Source organism: Triticum aestivum, chromosome 7B (genome assembly GCF_018294505.1).
Source record: "Triticum aestivum cultivar Chinese Spring chromosome 7B, IWGSC CS RefSeq v2.1, whole genome shotgun sequence".
Taxonomy (NCBI): domain Eukaryota; kingdom Viridiplantae; phylum Streptophyta; class Magnoliopsida; order Poales; family Poaceae; genus Triticum; species Triticum aestivum.
The window spans coordinates 3,079,620-3,095,138 of NC_057813.1; the positions used below are offsets into that span (position 1 = coordinate 3,079,620).

Genomic DNA, 15,519 nt, shown 5'->3' on the forward strand with positions numbered 1-15,519 from the left:
AATACGTGAATGCAAAAATACATTGGCCATCAATGATCTTTTTATGTACAATCTGAATTGTCAATATGAGTCCCCTCCGGTAGGAACCGGAGAGGACTCATATTGCGGCCACAAATTTTACACATAGAGTTCAGTGAAGACCAACTGGTTATGGTAGTTTCAGAAATAACATATTTAAGGTGGTAAACACCCTGTTCATGGAGCGAGGTGGAACTAAACTTGTGGGCTGATCTTAGCAGTAGCGCTTTTCCTAGAAGCGCGCTGCTGCTAACTTCTATAGCAGCAGCGCTGTTCAGTGCAGCGCGCTACTGCTATAACTAGCGGGGGGGGGGCGAGGTCATGGCAATTATAGCAGTAGCGCGGTTTGTGGTGGACGCGCTACTGCTATTTTCCTGTCAGCAACGTGTTTTGGTTAAACGCGCTGCTGCTAAATAGCAGTAGCGTGGTATTTTGAGGAGCCCTGCTGGTAAGATTCTGTGTATAGGCTTTTCCCTAGTAGTGTGCATTTGAAGAAGATGGGCACCGCTCAAGTGCAAGCTTTTCGTCTGGCTTGCCTTACAGAATAGGTTGTGGACGTCGGATAGGAGAGCCAGACACGGGCTACAAGATCATTCGTCGGCCTGCTACACGTGCTTACAAGCGGAAGATAATGTGGAGCACATCCTGGCAAACTGCACTTATGCTCAGGAGGTGTAGAACAGAGTGTTCAGTCTTCTTCAAATTAATGTGCATGGACCCCTAGTGGCTGATGAGTTCACGGAGTGGTGGCTTGCAGCGCGCGCGGGATTCAGCGAAGCTGACAGTAGAGGATTTGACACGATAATGACTACAGTTGTGTGGGCCCTATGAAAGCAGAGAAACGCTCGAGTTTTTCGCCGGACCAACGAAAGAAGACGGCGTACGATCTCACATTCATGATCCTGGACGAAATAGCCGAGTGGAAGATGGCGGGTGTGGGCGTCGGGGGACTACAACATTTCGTGAGAACTTAGCCTAGGATAGCGAGGTGTTGGCGTCGAGTGGGGTGTTTCTCATCCTTCGTGTTCGCATCAAGGACGTATTGTAATTATAACTTCTCTCTTCTATAAAGCTATGGTATGCCATTGACTTACTCTTGAAAAAAACGAGGAGAAGCTAGCTCGTAATAGCCGCCGTTCTTGGACTGGAGTGACCTCAGCCAGCGTGTCTCCGAGCTAAACAACGAGCTCTCCCTGCATCTGTAGTCGGCCGTAGCTAGCATGTGGAGTTTAGCTCGTAGTAGTATTCTTCATCGACGTGCCAGAACTAGGTGCTGCGCACTTGGCCCGCGTCTAATTCTGCATTTGGGAAGATGACCAAATGCATTGGACGGCTTGTCATATCGGTCGGTCTACTTTTGCGTTGAACAATGGCGAAATGCGTGCCCATTTTCTCTTCTTCTGGAAAGGGTTGGTTGAAAGTTAAAACAAACCGCCTCGTGCTCTCTCCACCGCTCGCTCCTACCTACGTGTCCATCCCTGCGCCGCGTCCGTCCGTGCGCAGCCGTGATGCCGCCGGCCGAGCGCTGCGCCGTCGCCGTCGAGGTCGTCTCCCGGACGCTCGTCCAGGCCTCCGACCCGCCGCGGGGATTCCCGGCGGTGCTCCCGGTCTCCAACCTGGACCTCATCCTCGGCTCCTTCCACGTCTTCTTCATCGCCATCTACCCGGCGCCCGCCGCGCGCTTCCCGGCCGTGGCCGCGGCCGCGCGCGCCGCGCTCCCGGCCTTCCTCTCCCGCTTCTACCCCTTCGCCGGCCGCGTCGTGCCCAGCGCCTCCACCGGCGTGCCGGAGGTCGTGTGCGGCAACGAAGGGGCCGAGCTCGTCGTCGCGTACGCCGACGCGGCGCTCGCGGACGTGGACTTCGCCGACGCCGACGCCTCGCTGGGGCGCATCCAGGTGCCGTTCCAGCGCGGCCTCGCGCTGTCGCTGCAGCTCGTACGGTTCGCGTGCGGCGGGTTCTCGCTCACCTGGGGCACCGACCACCTGCTCGTCGACGGCCACGGCCTCACCACGCTTCCCAACGCCTGGGCGGAGATGCTCGTCGGGGGCGGCCTCTCGTGGGAGCCCCACCACGACCGCTCCTCCCTCTTCCGGCCCCGTTCGCCACCGCGATACACCCCGTCGCTGGACGCCGAGTTCGTGCGCTACGACCCGGCCAGCCTCCCCAACGCCCTCCTTGCCGCCGCCCTCGTGCGCCGCAACTACGTCGTGGACGCCGCCGACGTCGACCGCCTCCGCGCGGCGGCCAGCGGCCCCTCCCGCCGCGCCACGCGGCTCGAGGCCCTCTCCGCGCACGTCTGGAAGCTCCTCGCCGCGGCCGTGGGCGGCTCCGACACGCACTGCCGCATGGCGTGGCTCGTCGACGGCCGCCGGCGCCTCGACCCCGCCAAGTACAACAAGACCCACGTCAACAACTACCTCGGCAACGTCGTCACCTACGCGTCGCGGGAGGCGGCCGTGGAGACGGTGCGCTCCGCCCCGCTCGCCGACGTGGCGACGATGGCCGCGGCGGCAATCGCGGAGGTGTTCCGGCAGGAGCGGCACGAGGAGCTGGTGGATTGGATGGAGGCGCACAAGGGGGTGTTCGCGGAGGGCGGCAAGTGGACGGAGACGGTGGGGCTGGGCACAGGCAGCCCGGCGCTGGTGGTGTCGGCGTTCGTGCCGTTCCGCGTGGAGGGCGACTTTGGATTCGGCCCGCCGCGGCTGGTGATGCCGTGGGTGCGTCCGGGCCGGCTCGGGTCGGCAGCCATGACAGTGATCCGGAGCCCCGCGGGAGACGGGTCGTGGCTGGTCACCGCCAGGATGTGGCCTCGGCTCGCCGACGCCGTGGACGCCGACCCAGAGGCCGTGTTCAAGCCGGCCACCGCCGAGCGGCTCGGGTTCGCCACGCGCCGCCGCGGCGAGCTGAGGGCCACCGGCACGGCGCAGCACGCCGTGAGCCGCATGTGAGCTGCGTTGCCTGCGTGGACGGCTGCTGTTAAAATAGATGTACTGCCGCCGCGTGGACGGCTGCAGTACAAATATCGTCATAGCCTCTCTCTCACTACTAGAGTATCTATTTTTAACCTTTTTATTTTTTAAATAAAATATTGGAACTCTCCATTTGTCAGATGCGTGAAAACGTTTTCATTTTTCTCATGAACCGTCTGGACTTGATGAAACGGCCCAAAACAGATCGCACTGTTTATCTTCAACCTACACCTCTCTTCTGGACGGGGCTTGCCTGCGCCCCCGGCGTGCGCCCATCCGTGCGCCGCTGACACGCGTCACCCATCCATGCCTCCCCCTCCCGTGGTCCTTTTTAGCCGCAGAAAAAAACCCGGAAATACCCATCGACTAGTACAACGCTGCCCCGTCGTATTCCTCACCTCTTTCACTTCCCGTAGAAAAATGCTACTGCCTTCTTTCCCCTCGAGAACTCAGACATGGAGCAAGCATGGAGGACGGAGAGGATGAAGCCGTCGGATGTCCTCCCCCTGCAGCCGCGCCTTTTCCCTCTCACCGGATGGAAATTCCCCCCGCCGGTGACCTCATCCTTGTCTCGCCGGACGCGCAGCGGATCACCAGCTCAGCGCTCCGTCCCGGACATGGAGGAGCTGGATCCTGGGAGCTGAGCTCTGCGACGCGCCTGACCAGCTCGAGCGCTCCAGCCCGGGACCGGGAGGAGGTGGATCCTGGGTGGCGCAGCTGTCTCGATTAGCTCGAGCGCGGCAACCCGTACCCGTACATGGAGGCAGTGGATCCCGGGTGGCGCAGCCGCTGCCTTGAGCGTGCTGCAGGTCAGCCGAAGGCGGCAGACCTGGATACTGGAAGCTCCTCCGGCTCGCGATGGAGTGCTCCGGCCGTTCGTTTGTCCGTTTGGAAGGATATTCAGCTCTACCTCCACGGCAGACAAGACACATCCACACAGGTATACTCTCTTGTTGCTTTGTTGCTCTCGTGAGCTCTGATTTATTGCTTGTTTATAAAGGTAATCTGATTCTATCCCACGGGAGACAAGCACCGACTATGCTTATGTGCATAGAGATAATCTGATTACTATCACATTCAATCCATGGTGAATAACAAGTTAAAAGTAGTGTCAACTATGCATATGATTAAATTGACTTCAATGCATAGGGATAATTGAACGATTTCTGTTTCAATCCATGGCCAATAACAAGAAAATTAGTGTCAACTATGACATTGATTAAATCGACTTCAGTACACGAGACAGAAGTTTGTACACAACAAATTGAGTATCTTATGGAGCGAATGTGAGAAATCTTGTCTGGTGTGAGCAGTCCTTTTTCATTCGATCTGCCGTAAGCACGTAGGGTGATGACGGGGTAGGAAAGGTGGACCAAGATGGCAGAAGGACGGCAGTCACGCCATAGCTACAAATCGTTCATAGCAAATTTATTAACTTGGCTCCGGTTCATGGAAGAAGACTTGATTCTTCTCTGTCATCATAGTAGAGGTAGAGGTTCCAATGCTCTGTTGCTGCAGAGCTGAGTTGTGCAGTTGGAATTCAGTGCATATGTGATTTTCTGGATGGCCCTATGTGCAGAAATGTAGCAAAGTTCAGTGGTGCAGAAGTTTCAAAGTGATAAAAAAACTTGACAATGTCGAATGCTTATACCATTAGTGTATTGTATTGTTGGTATCCTGCCAGCATTCTTGGGTTCTGTGGCATCGAGATTGTATTTCCAAGTGACGATTGAATTGAAGGATTTAGCAATGGGTTGTACTGCAAGTGCGGTGCAACCATTTGATTTGTCATAAACTCCAAATGACCCTATAAAAATGATAGATAAATGTCAGTAAAAGTAAATTTTCTATGTGAAACAAGCAAGATCATTTTATAGTCTCGATATGCTTTCAGGTTGTACTCGTAAAGAATCACTGGCCTTCTTTTTCTGCGTTGTTTTTGCTATCTCAAAGCCACCAGTTGGTTGCAGTGACATTGAGACTGTATTACCAAGTGATGGCTGCACTGAAGCATTTAGGAATGGGTTGTACTGTAGTTGCGGCACACCCATTTGATGTGCCATAGTTTCGAAATGACCCTATAAAAAGTGATTCATGAATGTTAGCAAAATTTATTTCTATGTGAAACAAGTGTGACAGTTTTATACCGTTGATGTGCTTGTAAGTTGTGCCTGTAGAGAATTATTTGTCTTCTTTTTCTTTTTTGTTTTTCCTTTGACCAAGCCACAAGTGGGTTGTGGTGACATCAACATTGTGTTACCAAGTGATTGCTGCATTGAAGCATTTAGGAATGGGTTGTACTGCAATTGCGGTGCACCCATTTGTTTTTCCATAAACTCCAAATGTCCCTATAAAAAGCGGAAGATAAATGTTAGTAAAATTAGTTTTCCCATGTGAAACAAGATGGATCAGTTTATACCGTTGATGTGCTTTGAGGTTGTAGTTGTGAAGAATCATCGGTCTTCCATGTATTAGCAAGTGTTGGATGCATTGAAGCATTTAGGAATGGGTTGTACTGTAATTGTGGTGCACCCATTTGATTTGTCAGAAGCTCCAAACGACCCTATAATAAGTGATAGATAAATGTGAGTAAAATTAAATTTTCTATGTGAAACAAGTGGGACAGTTTCAGACCATTGATGTGCTTTGATGTTGCACTTGTAAAGGATCATTTTTCTTCTTTTTCTTCTTTGTTATTGCTTTCTCCAATCCACCAATGGGTCTTGCTGATCCTTGTGCAGTCTTCTCCTTCTCCTTCATACCTCTCGGCTTGGCAAGCCCCTCATTGTGTTTTGAAACTTTACTAGAGTCGATAAGTGGACCTGCAACTATAAAGTTAAATGCAAGTCTTATACAAAACTGTATGCAATTAGTAGTACAATATATACCTTGTGAAACAGACGAGTTGCCCAAGTCTGGATCAGGAGGGTCAGGATCAGTTCTTATTTTCAAGTGTTTCTCCACAGCTTGTGCTAGCTGCTCTGCGCATTTAGCAACCATATCATATGTTTCGTCGGATTCAGAGGCACGAGCAGCTATTTTCACAAACATTCTGCACAACTCCTTGTAGTAGTTTGACATTTTTGCTTTTCGATCCTCATGCAGATTGCGATTGCTTGTTATCTCTAGAACTTTGGCATCTATTGTCCACCTTTTCAATATATATTGTTCAGGGATATGCTTGATATTATTGATATCAAGTACCTTTAAGCAATGATGGCACAAAATTCCAGCGAATTCAAACTTCTTACAACTACAATTCACCTTTTGTTCATTTGGAGCAAATCTAACAACATGCTCACGTTTTGTGTCATGAAATTTTACCATATAAACCTTCTGCTCTGTATCACTGTCATCACAAAGGAATGTGTCATAGTTCAGGGTCAGAAGCACTTCCTCCTGAAATATCTTGAATATTGCTGGAGTATATGTAGTTACAGCTTGCCTTAATATATAGCTTGACTCTGCCTTCATCTTGGGAGTAGTTTGTGATGCCTTGAAGTCACACTTCACTTCTTCAAATCTTTTATCTGCAACAAGCCGTTCGAAATGCTCGAAAAAAGTAAGCATGTCATATTTAATACTGATGTAACGCTTCAGTTCATTGTTCATGCTTTCACTTCTTTGGGTAGTGCTCATGTGGGCAGAGAATGTATTTCTACCATACACTAGTGCCCATTGCTCCCTTTTCTCGAACAACCTTTGGAGCCATGTATTCTCACGTAGTCCATACTTATCAAGCATATCATTCCATGCACTTATAAATTCTTCTTCGTCCTCTATGTCATAGATACAATGCTGGAAATCACTATTGAACTTCTTATATTCTGGAACAACTCCAGCAAGGTGCTTGCAAGCATTTTGATTCATATGCCACACACAAAGTCTATGGTGAGAGTGAGGTAGGACTTCACTGATTGCCTTGGCCATTGCTGCATCTTCATCGGTAAGAATTGTTTGTGGATGTTTCCCTGACATAACTTTTAGAAAAGTTCTAAAAAGCCAACCAAAACTTTCAGCAGTTTCATCATAAAGAAGTGCAGCACCAAACACAATAGTTTTCTTGTGATTATTCACCCCAACAATCAAACCAAATGGACGCCCATCATTTAGTTTCCTATATGTGGTGTCAAAGCTTATAACATCACCGAAAGTTGCATAGTCTGAGACCATTTTCGAGTCAGCCCAAAATATATTAGTTATCAAATCGTCCTCATCTACTTGAATTGAATAAAAAAACTTGACATCTTCTGCTACCTTCTTCTCCATGTATTCTAACACTCCCCCTGTATCACCTTTCGCTGCTTGCAATGTTCTTTTTGAGTACAACCGATTTTTCATGTCTTGAGGGATAAAACCAAGGTTTTCTTGTCCACATGCTTCTTTGGCCATAAGATCAATAGTTGCTTTATTAGAAATGCCTACAGACTTTGCGACCTCTGCAGCCGCTATTTGTGCATCGGTCACTTTTCTGTGAGATCTCAAGTATTGGGCCATGGTTCCAGTAGCAAGAATGTGGTTATGTGTCTCCTCAAATTCGTAAACCTGATAAAATCCATTCCTAAGACTTATTTTCATATGTGCATTACATCCACATTGTGATTCAGGCCTACTATAACTGAATGTATCTTCTCTCTTATCTTCAGCTCGAGTTCCTAGTAGTTGAAAATATTGTCTTAGTGCATCTAAAAATTATTATACTCCAAACAAATTACAAGTGGTCAATACCTTGACGAGAACAGAAAAATGTCCTCTGTTGTATTGTATCAGAGTTCTTTACTTTATGCTTACTGCCTCTCCGGACGCTAAAACCCATAACTTCAGCATACTTGTTATAAAAGGAATAAGCCTCCTCATCAGATAAAAAATTCATTCCAATCTTTGGTACTCTTTCATTAATATGATCTTTCGCATTGGTAGCTGCGGTTTCTTGCACATCCTGTATCAATTAATATACATTTTTAGTTAATACACAGATGTATAACAACCATATTTATTTGCATTGCAAGATGGAGACTAGAAAGATGAAAGGAGGATATGAAGAATACAAGTGAGAATCTCACTTTTAGTGTTTCTGATCCATTATCATCATGGTTCCCATGTCCACTCCCTGGAGAAGCCATCAGGGAGGACAAGAAGATCCTTCTTCAATCTCTAGGTCGCTCCAGACTCGAGACGTTGCATCTGCTTGACGCCACTGATTGATGAATGATAAGAGTCTGCTAGTTGTTTCAGCAGTCTCTGTTAATCTTTGTATTTTCTGATTGATTCCAATGCAGTAGCGTGAGATTTGGAGACAAGGATGCAGTCCTCTGTATCCCTGATTATTGGCGGGATTAAGAGATTTGATTTGACGGGATTAAGAGATCTGATTGGGTGGGATTATTTCCCTCCATTTTTGTATTCAGCTTTGGTGATCTGCAAGTATTACGGGTCCAAGGGAAAGAGGTGAGGAATACGACGGGGCAGCGTTGTACTAGTCGATGGGTATTTCCGGGTTTTTTTTCTGCGGCTAAAAAGGACCACGGGAGGGGGAGGCATGGATGGGTGACGCGTGTCAGCAGCGCACGGATGGGCACACGACGGGGGCGCAGGCAAGCCCCGTCCCTCTCTTCTTCCTCACACCTCCAACTTACCCAACCCAACCACCGGCCTCCACCACTCGCAGCCGGCGGGGCTACCGTGCACCTATTTGTATCTTCTGTGTTGGGAATGAATGCATCCAACATGTGTTTTTTGAATGTTTTGTCTCTTCTAATTTTTGGAAGATAATTGACGATTTTTTGGTATTACCATTCCACGTTCCTTAGATGACATATCGAAACATTGGAAACACTACAGGAAAATCCTGTTTTCCCATGTGTTAGGCTATAAGGCAAGAGCTTTTTTTCGGGTACTCGGCTTATATGCCTCTACGTCGTGTCTAGGCAAGAAAAAAAAAACACCCGGCAAATACAAAGGACTCGGCTTATAGCCATTTATAAGCCAAGTGTAGCAAAAAAGCCTCAGCTTATAGGGAGCACACGGTATCTACAGGAAAAAGCACTCAGCTTCCAGCAGGCACTCGGCAAACACATCTGCCACGTGTCCACAACGGAGGTGGCTGACGGCACCGTCATGGAGCATCCTATAAGCCGTGTGCCGGATGATAGCACTCGCCTTACACAGTATATAAGCCGTGTGCCCTGAGATAGCACTCGGCTTACACAGTATATAAGTTGTGTGCCCTGAGAATAGCACTCGGCTTATATGTTTGCAACCCATGAAATTTATGTAAAATTGGTTTAAAATAATTTTCATTGCATTTATCTTAACTATTTATTATTATTTATTTCTTAACCAGTTTCTCCCGACTAGTTTTATGGGTCTTATGTTCGAAACTCCCAATTTGACGCCACTTTATGATCACATGCAAAAGTCGCTAGTGTATTCTTCCGACCCACTGCGTACCCATATTATGGTCACATGGAAAAGTCACTATTGAAAATTCACTCTACCCCCGGTGCTTGGCTCTTCGCTGGGAGCCAATACACGGTCCGGCACTCGGCAGCCCGAAGTAAGTAGGTGGCTGGGCCTGCCCCACCCTCGTCCGCACAAGGCCTACGCATGTCGCAAAGACATTACATAGGATTTTCCATGCCGCTTCTGGGCATGATTTCATGCGGCGCCTTGCGGATCTGCAATTTCCGGCAGGCGCTACCGTGCACTTATCTGTGTTTTCTGTGTTAGGGATGAATGCATCCAACATGTGTTTTTGAGTGTTTTGTCTCTTCTAATTTTTGGAAGATATTTGACGACTTTTTGGTATTATTGTTTCACATTCCTCAGATGACCGATCGAAACATTGGAAACGCGTAAAAGGAAAATGTTTTGACCAATGTTGTTTCAACTGATATCTCCTTGTGGAGCTTATGGACCATGCGAAATGATTTGTCTATCGGGCAAGGCTTATAGATGTGTAAATGTGTCTTGGGTTGCGTGAGCTCTCTATTGCATCAATGGAAGTTTCGTTGCATTGATGCTCAGGGTGTTCTTCGTCGGAGAGCTCCTCATGATAGCCTAGTCTTGAACCCTCCTCTATAGGGTGTAGGACTCCAGCTACATTGTCTGCGGCAAGTTTGAAAACAAAGTTGGCAGTGGATGCATCGATGGCGGTGGCGGCTAGGTGGGCGGGGCACAGGGGGTGCCCAAGAGGCTGGAAGCTGGGTGGTGACGGCAAGGGCAATGAGGCTGAAGTTCGAACTCGATGGGATGGGAGGTATGGCATGTGTGCCACTCACTGACGGATTAGGGGGGGATACAGAGAGGCGTCGCGGGTGTCTACAATGTGTCCGCACGGACACAAATTCAGCCTAAAATAGGGCTGACATGTGCCAAAGTGGACATCCGTTCATCTACATTGCCGTTTTGGACAGTGGTTTTCGCGCGAACAAAAACAGATGCGGACGGATAAAATGGGTCGGCCCATTGAAGTTGAGGGAGTGAATTGCAAAAAACATCGACACTGAAGGTTAAGGTTGCAGAAACCACACTTCTATAGTTTTGTGCCAAAAACCACTAATTCTGAGGCTGATTTTTTGCAGAAAACACTAGTCGCTGGCTTAGGCCGGTTTGAGCACGATTATGACAGGTGGGTCCCACCACACAGGTTGACATGGCACGACATAACAGAACGCAAATATATAGAATTTCATGGACTAATTTGCAAAAGAGCATAAGAGGATAAGGTCATCTTTTTAAAGAAAAGAATAGAGGATACGAGCAGGGAGCTCCACAGCAACGTACGGGGAAAGAGACGAGGTCCAGGAGCAGCGGCGAGCTCCACCGTCGGCACGCTCGAGCTCGCATGTATGCGGGCCGACGCCGGGCCACGAGGAGCAGCTCTACTCCTTGCCCCTGCACCACGCAGCCCGGGGACCCTCGACGGTGAGCTCTGTCGCCGCCGGGGCGCTCGAGCTCGCAGGCGTGCGGGCCGAGGCCACCGGGCCACAAGCCGCAGCTCCACCGCGCCTCCCCTGCACCTCGCTGCCGTGCAGCCCCGACCCTCGACGGTGAGCTCCGCAGCCGCCGGTGCCTTCCCCTATCTCTCCCATCTCTATCTGATGCGTGCCGCCGTCGCTGTTCTCCTGCAGCACGCCATCGAGCTCAACCATGGCCGCCCGATGCTCAAGCCGCCGCCACCGGAGCTCCGTTGCCCTGTCGCCCTAACCGAGACCGCCGCCGGATCCATGCCGTCTTGCCCGTCGCCGACCACACTGGATCACCCCTGTTCCCCGCTGCCAGAGTAAGCAGCAGCTTTGCCGGCCGCGCACAGGGAGGGAGTGGCCGCCGGCGTCCACCACCGGACTTAAGGACCCAACTGCTTTTTCTTTTCAGGGGTCCTTTTGCACAATCAAATTGTATCGGGGATGTAATTGACTGTTTTTTTGCCACGTCAACCTGTTTGGCGGGACCCGCCTATCATAATCATGCTCAAAACGGCCTAAGCCAGCCACTAGTGTTTTTTGAAAAAAATTAGCCTCGGAATTAGTGGTTTTTGACACAAAACTGTAGAAATCTGGTTTCTGCATTCCTAGCCTTTAATGTCGATGTTTTTTGCAATTCACTCGAAGTTGAGGACTCTAGGCGATGGCCCAGATAGCCACATATAAACTTGAGAAGACAACAAACGCGTGGGAGGACTCGAGTTTGCCAAGAAGGAAGAAGACGAAAAGAAACACACTCACGTGGTGTCGACATCAATTTGCGTGACGTACAACACGTCTACCCGATCAAGGCGTGGCTGCATTGCATGTGGTAGGTAGGGTACGGTACGGTACTACGGTACCACAGGAATAACCAACTATCAGGCGGATCTACCGAGTCACTGTAGGAATCCTACAGCTCTCGTCACGCCCACGGCCAGACAGACAGAGACAGATATCGTAGGCAGCAGCCAGTTCGTACCAGGATTCAGCTGCGATCGCTAGCTGTGGTCTTGATCTGCCTCCGAGACGGATAGTAGATCGTGATAGACTGATAGGTAGCACGTACGCACATCTGGACACCTCCCGACGACAGCCAGCTCCATCGGTCCAGATTATCGACTCGTCGTCGGCCGGCGCGCGTCCCTCCGATCGACCGAGCCACCAGCCGCCCCGCGAGCTCGACTCACGTCCATCTATCCATGGGCAATGCTGTCGCCATGAGCCGTCGTGTCCAGATGTCCGTCATGACGACGGCCGGCAATGTCCTGGAGCTGGACGTCCGGACCACGGACACCGTCGGCCACGTCAAGAAAAACATCCACCGCGAGCTGGGCGTGCCCCCGCCCCGGCAGCGCCTGGTCCTCGACGGGAAGGTGCTGCAGGACGGGTGCACACTGGCGTCCTACGGCGTCGGCGCCGCCGGGAAGGCGGAGTGCTCCTGCTGCCGCCTCCACCTCGCCGTCCGCCGCTGGGGTCCCGGATGGATGGAGATCTTCGTGAAGGTGCCGAGCGGCAAAACCCTCAGCGTCATGGTCGAGCGATCGGACACCGTCGGGAGCGTCATGGAGAAGGTCCGTGAGAAGGAGGGCGTCCCGCTCGACCGGCAGCGCGTCGTCTACGCCGGGAAGCAGCTGGAGGACGGCCGCACCTTGGCGGAGTACAACGTGATGAAGGAGTCAACGCTCTGCGTGATCCTCCGTCTCGGTGGTCCTCACAAGTGCGCTGATTTTGCTGGGAGAAGCAACTGTCATGGACTTATATAGACAGGCATTCTGCTCAGCAGTCTCAGTAGTCAACAGAGTAGGTATTTGACCCAACTGACCAAAAATTCAAGGTGTCAAGATAAAATTGAAAAAAAAAACTATGTAAAATAAAAACAATCATGCCGACCAATCTAGGAAAGTTTCACACATTTTGAAAAATAGATTTAAAAATACACTAGAAATTCAATTTCAAGCCCTTTTTGGTCAAGTTTTACCAAAACATTAATGTGTCCACAATTTGTTTATTTTGAAAATTTATGCAAAATTAGAGAAAGTTTCATACTTCTATGGACAGTTTCAATTATTTGTCAGAATTTGACAAAATGAGGCTGAATTTGAATTTCTACTGTAGCTTTAGATACGTTTGTCAAAAAGTGTGAAACTTTCCCATATTGATCAGCATGGTTGTTTTGATTTTACATAAATTTTTTGAATTTTTCTGGACACTTTGAATTTTTGGTCAATTTGGTCAAATACCTGCCACGTATGCCAAAACCACCTTTTGGCCAAGTGAATGGGTAATTTAAACGAACTTAAATGGTGAGAATTCTATTCTAACCAATGTCGGAGTTTGAGGTTGTAAATTAAACTAGATGTGAGTTCGGAGTTAAAATATGCACTTTTTTCATACCTAGCCACATAGGGACCTCTTCCCTATATTACCCATATGCACAGTGCACAAGGGGACCTACCCACATGCCGTTGGTGTGTGTGTGCCCCCAATGCTTACTCAAGTTAGAGTTGCGGTAAACTCTTTGTGAGGACACTCGCCGGTGAGACCATCCTGGTAAACGCCGATCCATCAGACACTATCTACAATGTCAAGACGAGGATCCACGGTGAGTCAGGTGATCCCATGTTCGATGGCATGGAGCTGGAGGAAGGACGCACCATTACAGATTACGCATTGACAAGGAGTCCATCGTCCAACTCACCCTTCCCCCGAAGCCGACATGAGGACCGATGCAAATCTTCCTCAAGGTGTCGAATGGCCGTTCAACCCTCGAGGTCGAGAACTCAGTCACCGTAGAGGACATCAAGAAAAGGATCCATGTTATGTGGGGCATCCTGCCACCATCCCAGCTGGCCCTCGTCTTCGACGGGAGGCAGCTAGAGGGTGGGCATGGACTAGATGGCTATGGTGTTTGCGAGGGGTCCACCCTCCACCATGCCTTTCCTGGGTCAGGGTGGATACTGATCTCTGTCAGGCTGCCTATTGCCCGCAAGGACACCATAAATTCCTCTTATGGTCCAAAGTTCAGATACAGTCGACATATTCAGGGAGAAGATCCAGGAATTGAAGGGGATTACCGTGTCCGAGCAGCGCATTATCTTCCGGGGAGGGCAGTTGAAGGATGGCCTCACCCTAGCGGACTGTAGCGTGGTGGAGAACTCATGCCTCGATGTTTTACTCCGTCTGCGTGGTACTAATTGCCCTGGTTGCGCGAGGAGCATTGCGCGGCAGCCAGGGGAAGAAGTTGTTTGAAGTTTAAAACTCTTGTCTATTGGTACGCTTTTGAGGCCTTCTCATCTGTAGCAGTGAAGAGTAAGTTGCTGAGTAGCTAAGTACTAGAGCATGACGCGCGTCTTTCCGCGCCTATTCTTCGGTCGTGGGTTAAGTCCCCTATGTTTATTTCTATTCAATTAGTTGGCTCGTTGTGGGTAATTGTTATTTAATTGTGCTATATAGCAGTGACAATCATGTTTAAACATTTTTCTATAAAAGCACCTGTCTAGTGAAATTAATGAACTATTATTGTGTGAGCTTCGTTCAATACGCCCGAGCTTAATTTCTTGCTCAATGGTTATTACACGGAATATTAGAAAAATAGAAGAATAGAATGGTAAATCTGTAATCATAGTTACACTCTGGTTGGATGCAAGAGAGTAAATTACTAACTTTTCGCATGTTTCCCATCAACTCGTTGCTTCCAACGTAAACACGTGCGGCCTTGTCGGCGGTGGAGTGTGTGCCCAGCTAGAAGCGGTGTCCTTCATCGTAGAACTCCATGCCGAAGTTGCCGGACGGCTTCGCCCGCATGCCGAAGAACCCCGTCTTGCTCTTTGGTATCTTCTTCGGCGGCATGGCGACAACGGGGCGCGGCGATGGGATGGGGGCTTGGTGGCAGGCGCCGGGGGGAGGGGCGGGGGGCTCGGGTCAGGGGCTCCGCGATGGCGAATCGGGCGGCGGCGATGGGATGGGGGCTCGGTGCGGGGGCTTGGTGGTGGGCGGCGGTGAGGTGGGGCCTTCGTGGCGGGCGGTGGTGCGGTGGGGGCTCAAGGCAGGGGCTTGGCGGTAGAGAATACGGCGGCGATGGCAGTGGCGAATCGGGCCCGATTCGAGGCGGGCGGCGGCGCCGGGGTTGCGGAACCGGCGGTGGGGGTGGTTGGAGGCCGGATCTAGCGCGGGGCAGTGGCGGCAGCATTGTGCGGTTGGTGGGCGCGCGGTGGGAGGAAGAAGACATCCGGTTGGGGTGGGGTGGGATGATATGTGGTTGGCGCACGACCAGCCGTTTTACATCACCTGAAGGTGGAGATGCAAATTTGCATCTTCAGGTGTTGTATTTTACATCACTTGGGCCAGGTGATGTGAATTATTTTACATCTACATCATCTGTTCGAGGTGGCTTTTGGGCCCTCGAAGATGCAAAAGTTTGTTATTTTTTTATCTACATCTTCTATTGGAGATGCTCTTAAGGTACAAGGCACGATCTTACTGGTATAGTACGCAGGCAGAGCACTTTTGTCTGATGAGGCCCACCGGACCGGTCTATAAATTGGCTCATAAGCATAAGATAATCT

The 15,519-nt window shown here is 50.0% G+C and overlaps 3 protein-coding genes and 1 long non-coding RNA gene across 4 annotated transcripts; 3 read left to right on the plus strand and 1 right to left on the minus strand.

Annotated features, from left to right (window-relative positions):
• Positions 1-1,316: 1,316 nt before the first annotated feature.
• LOC123162260 (coniferyl alcohol acyltransferase-like) lies at positions 1,317-3,126 on the plus strand. The gene has a single exon (XM_044580035.1). The coding sequence runs from the start codon at positions 1,527-1,529 to the stop codon at positions 2,964-2,966; it is 1,440 nt and encodes a 479-aa protein (XP_044435970.1). The 5' UTR covers positions 1,317-1,526; the 3' UTR covers positions 2,967-3,126.
• Positions 3,127-4,632: 1,506 nt separating this feature from the next.
• LOC123156149 (protein FAR1-RELATED SEQUENCE 5-like) lies at positions 4,633-8,110 on the minus strand. The gene is made up of 8 exons (XM_044574323.1): positions 8,051-8,110; positions 7,779-7,926; positions 5,876-7,642; positions 5,646-5,809; positions 5,407-5,550; positions 5,248-5,335; positions 4,889-4,992; positions 4,633-4,794 (listed from the first exon to the last, which is right to left on the minus strand). Exons 1-8 carry the CDS (start codon positions 8,108-8,110, stop codon positions 4,633-4,635), a joined length of 2,637 nt encoding a protein of 878 aa, XP_044430258.1.
• A 2,641-nt stretch (positions 8,111-10,751) lies between these two features.
• Positions 10,752-11,450, plus strand: LOC123162141 (uncharacterized). Its single transcript, XR_006481071.1, has 2 exons — positions 10,752-11,038; positions 11,120-11,450. It is a non-coding gene; the product is annotated as an uncharacterized lncRNA (long non-coding RNA).
• Positions 11,451-12,088: 638 nt separating this feature from the next.
• On the plus strand, positions 12,089-12,836 carry LOC123155620 (polyubiquitin-like). The gene has a single exon (XM_044573767.1). The coding sequence runs from the start codon at positions 12,154-12,156 to the stop codon at positions 12,715-12,717; it is 564 nt and encodes a 187-aa protein (XP_044429702.1). The 5' UTR covers positions 12,089-12,153; the 3' UTR covers positions 12,718-12,836.
• The last annotated feature ends 2,683 nt before the right edge of the window (positions 12,837-15,519 follow it).